This window comes from Carlito syrichta, unplaced genomic scaffold (genome assembly GCF_000164805.1).
Source record: "Carlito syrichta isolate Samal-C Ts95f unplaced genomic scaffold, Tarsius_syrichta-2.0.1 Scaffold130561, whole genome shotgun sequence".
Classification (NCBI taxonomy): Eukaryota; Metazoa; Chordata; class Mammalia; order Primates; family Tarsiidae; genus Carlito; species Carlito syrichta.
In genome coordinates this window covers 20,630-24,722 of record NW_007074657.1, presented here as the reverse complement: position 1 = coordinate 24,722, position 4,093 = coordinate 20,630, and the positions used below count along the sequence as shown (strand labels likewise).

Genomic DNA, 4,093 nt, shown 5'->3' with positions numbered 1-4,093 from the left:
GTCACAGCCACCGCAGCCTTGACCTGCTGGGCTCAGGCGATACTTCTGCCTCAGTCTTCCAAGTAGCTGGAACTACAGGCATATGCCACCATGCCCAGCTAATTTTTTGATTTATTGTAGAGATAAGGTCTCACCAAGTTGCCTGGGCTGGTCTCAAACCTGTGAGCTTGGGCAATTAGGCGTGAGCCACAGCCCTGAGGCAAAATCCATGCTTTTAATACTCATTTACAGATTCAATTCGCTGAAGAACTTCACATTTTATCCTCAATTTCCCACAATTCCTTCTAGTTAAGAATCACATCAGCCCTTTCCTCTCACCATGACAGCTGGCTAGCTTTCTACTTAGAGCCATTAACTCACTGTTCTTTAAGTTCTGCCTGTGCACTCGGTCTTATGACCAGACGGCTAGCTGCTTCAGCCTCACTGCAGCTCAGCCCCTGACCAATGGCTCTGCCCTTTTAGGTCCACAAACCAAGAGAAAACCTATAATCTTAGTAGCAAACTTTCAGGTACATGCTGTTGGGTCCTGGCAATTATTGTTGAGGACTCTCCCTATTCTTTTACTTCCTTGAAAACCCTGTACTGGAATATACATGCTGTAGGATGCTGTGAAGGATGGGCCAGGGACTAAGGGCCCAACAGGTGAGCAGGTTCAACTAGGGAAGGCTCCCACTCAGCCACCAATCACTTCTGAAAGACTGTAATGGTACTAGTCTTAGGTACCTGAGAGTGGCTCAGACCTCATGCCTGTGTTTACTGTGGATGGAAAACAAATGTAATCATCACTACCCAACACTTACAAGGATTTTTAGGTGAGAAGAGATGAATAAACAAAGAGCAAGCTTTAAATAGATTTTTCTTTTTTAGATTAGAAAGCATAGTTTAAGGCCAGGTGTGGTGGCCCAAGCCTGTAATCCCAGCACTTTGGGAGGCCAAGGTGAGAGGATTGCCTGAGCCCACAGGTTCGAGACCAGCCCGGGTAACCTGGCATAGTTTATTTAGAAAGTAAATTAGAGAAAGAGAAGCTTCACCTCCCCAAGGTAGGGGAGGGAGCCAAAGCCAGGAAACATAAAACAACAGGGACACGGCTCCATGATGTATGTAAGAGTCAAGACTGGAAACCATGGGCACTCTGTAAGTTCATGAGTGACAAACTGGAAATGTTCCTTCCTGGTATTGGAATGGCTGCAAGGTTGGCTTGTTCAGCAGGGTAGGGAGACAAAATAAAAAATTCCAATTCCTGGAATGCTCACCTTGTGGGCATGAGGTGATTGTAGTTATAAACTTTCACAAAAGATTTGATCTTTGACCTCTTGGCAATCTTCTTCTTGCCCATCGCAGCTGTCACTTTGCGGGGATAGCGGTCAATTCCAGCCACAAGGGCATGGCTGTAGGGGCGGTCTGAGGTGCCATCATCAATGTTCTAAATGAACAAGAATTACACCAGTTATTCACCAAGGGCCTACTCAGGCCCTGTGCTAGGTGTAGGGTGTGTACAGGAATCTCCCCACCCCAGATCTCCAATACCCATTACCATAAAGAGCGAAAAATCAGTGTTATGCCAGACGCTTAAAGAGGAAAATGACAGCATTGACTTTCACCAGGAAACACCTGGGAAGCCTCATGGGCAGTGCGAGATTGAACAATAACAAGTTAACACTGTGGAGTACTTCCTGCAGGCCAAGCACTGTTCTTAGGACTTTACATTAACCCACTTCCTCCATGATTTCCACTGCTAGCAGAGGGTAGAGTCAGGACTCTCACACCAGCCCCCTACATTTCAGGGACCAGTCTCAGGAATCGGAGTGCTCCCGTGTCCCCACAACAGCAAAACCCAGTGGCATATGTGGCCAGAGCCTAAGGAAATCTTCCAAAGAGGCTACAAAAACGTAGGCAGGAGGCAAATAACGAAAAGACGGAATATGGTAAGTGGCCGTTTTGGCTAAAAGAGATTTCTCGTCGCCTTATAGAATCCCAGCTGCAGCACCTACTACCTGTTTGACCTCAGACTTGCACATGACAACACCAGGCAGGCAGTGCTAGGCACCTAGCAAGCATTTGATAGCTGTCGGCAGTCACTATGTAAAGCCTCCGTGGTGGAGAACGCTTTATGCGTTAGGAGCCCAACACCATTCACATCTGTTGACTTTCCATCTTCTTGCTCTTACGCATCCACCGCTACCCCTATGGTGCTCGCAGGCTACCGACCCATAGGTAGGTCTAGAATTCCAAGCCTGCCCACCTCCCGCAGCCGGTCTGGTCCTGGGGTGCAGGGGCCCGAGAGGCTGATACCTTCACGATGACGGCTTTGCGTCCGGAATAACGTCCGGCCAGGACCAGCACCACCTTCCCGGGCTTCATGAACTTGCCCATTTCTGCAGGGAAAAAGGATAAGGAGCCGCTGAGAAGAAACCCGGAAAGCCGAAGACCCCCTGAGTCGACGCCTCCCGGCAAGTCCAAGTCAGGCCCAGAATTTCAAACTGTGTTCACTGTCGCCTTGGCCTAGGCCACCCGCAGACTCTGCTCACAGGACAAGATCGGTTTCGTAGCCGCCGGGGACCTAAGGACGGAATGTACCTGGCGCCGCCCGACACCCAACCCTCAGGTCGCGGATGGCGAAGGATTGGAATACCAAACCCGAACTTCTACTCACCTACGGCAATCACCCAGGCAAACAGCAGAAAGGAAGAAAGGGCACTTCCGCTAACCTTTCACCCCGGGGAGACGTGATCTCACTTCCGGTCCCACTCCCGAGGCCTCGGTACTCTGCTTATGTGAAGCTCTGAATATGTGTTGCGGGCGGAAGAAGCTCATGAGGGGAAAACAAGGCCGGGTTCCTCATTTATTTGAATCAAACTTTATTAGCAGCACCAGCAGTAAACAGGAGCAAAGGAATCTTGCGGCAGTGTACGGAAGGAAGAGCCGGGAGGGCGCGTGCGCGCGCACTTCAGACGCCAGCTCTGCTTTCTTGTAAGTTCCCTTCTCTGGCGCTAGGGGGGAACACAATCAAATTTATTTTTGCTTTGGGAGACAAGGGACAAAACAGAACATTTACTGGTGCCTGTCGATTGCAACGTTAGGTTAAAGAGGTAAAGAAGATCAAACAAGGTCATTTGTTCCCAGTATTTAGAGTCTAGTGGTGTCACAGACATCGCCAACGAGAATAAGCATGAGGGACGTGGAGGATAGCAGCTGCTTACCCTGTGCCAGGTAGAGTCGATCTCTATGTACATCATCGGATTTGGTTTTCATAACAACAGTAGTAGGTTGGTACATTATTATTTGCCTTCTGCAGTTAGAGGGATTAATGTGGCCCAAGTCTACAGTAAGTGGCGGAGGTGGGACTCAGCCTCAAGCAGTCCAACTCCTAAGCCCATGCTGTTTGTCATGTCACATGTTGAGCATCTCTCTGTCCCAGGCAAGATGCTGGGAACTTTCTATAAGTTGCCAGCCTGTTTAATCCTCAGAACTCTGCATCTGGGGTATTTTCCTCCCATTTAGATATAAGGAAGTTGCAATTCAGAGAGGATCAACTATCTGGTGATTCGAAGCAGTTGATTCTAAGCAGTGCCATAGATGGGAATTGAATCCCAGATCTGAACCTAGGTCTAGATAGCTGTCAAGCAATTATTTCCCATCACTCACTGGAAGAGTGTTTTCAGATGGACTTTAAGTGTCTTCCAAGTTTAAGAGAAAGAGAAACCATCTCATGCTAATCTGAAGCTATAGGATTTGTCATTGTCAAGATGTGAGAACAACCAGAGTCGTTAGTTCTTATCTCCAAGGATGTAATCTTCCCTGGAGTGCAGTGGCACGCTCATGGCCATCGCAGCCTCGACCTACTGGGTTCAGGCAATCCTTCTGCCTCAGCCTTCTGATTACCTGGAACCACAGGCATGTACCACCATGCCCGGATAATTTTTCTTGATTTATTGTAGAGATCAGTTCTCGCCATGTTGCCCAGGTTGGTTTCGAACCCATGGGCTTAGGCAATCTTCTCACCTAAGCCTCCCAAAGTACTGGGATTATAGTCGTGAGCCACTGCGCCCAGCCTAGGTAGTTTATATATATATATATATTTTTTTTTTTTTTT

The 4,093-nt window shown here is 48.3% G+C and overlaps 1 protein-coding gene across 3 annotated transcripts in view; it reads right to left on the bottom strand.

Annotated features, from left to right (window-relative positions):
* The window catches only part of RPL27 (ribosomal protein L27), a 3,741-nt gene extending 979 nt beyond the window's left edge, over positions 1 to 2,762 (bottom strand). Inside the window, exons 1-3 of one of the 3 annotated variants that reach the window (XM_021708079.1) lie at positions 2,654 to 2,762; positions 2,293 to 2,375; positions 1,254 to 1,423 (exon numbers count right to left, since the gene is read on the bottom strand). In XM_021708079.1, coding sequence (XP_021563754.1) covers positions 1,254 to 1,423; positions 2,293 to 2,373 — 251 coding nt within the window. In that variant the 5' untranslated portion in view covers positions 2,374 to 2,375; positions 2,654 to 2,762. Of the gene's footprint in view, positions 1 to 1,253; positions 1,424 to 2,292; positions 2,376 to 2,577; positions 2,597 to 2,653 lie in introns of those variants that run through there. The other 2 variants (XM_008049128.1, XM_008049129.1) reach the window with 2 other exon arrangements.
* Between the last annotated feature and the right edge of the window lie 1,331 nt (positions 2,763 to 4,093).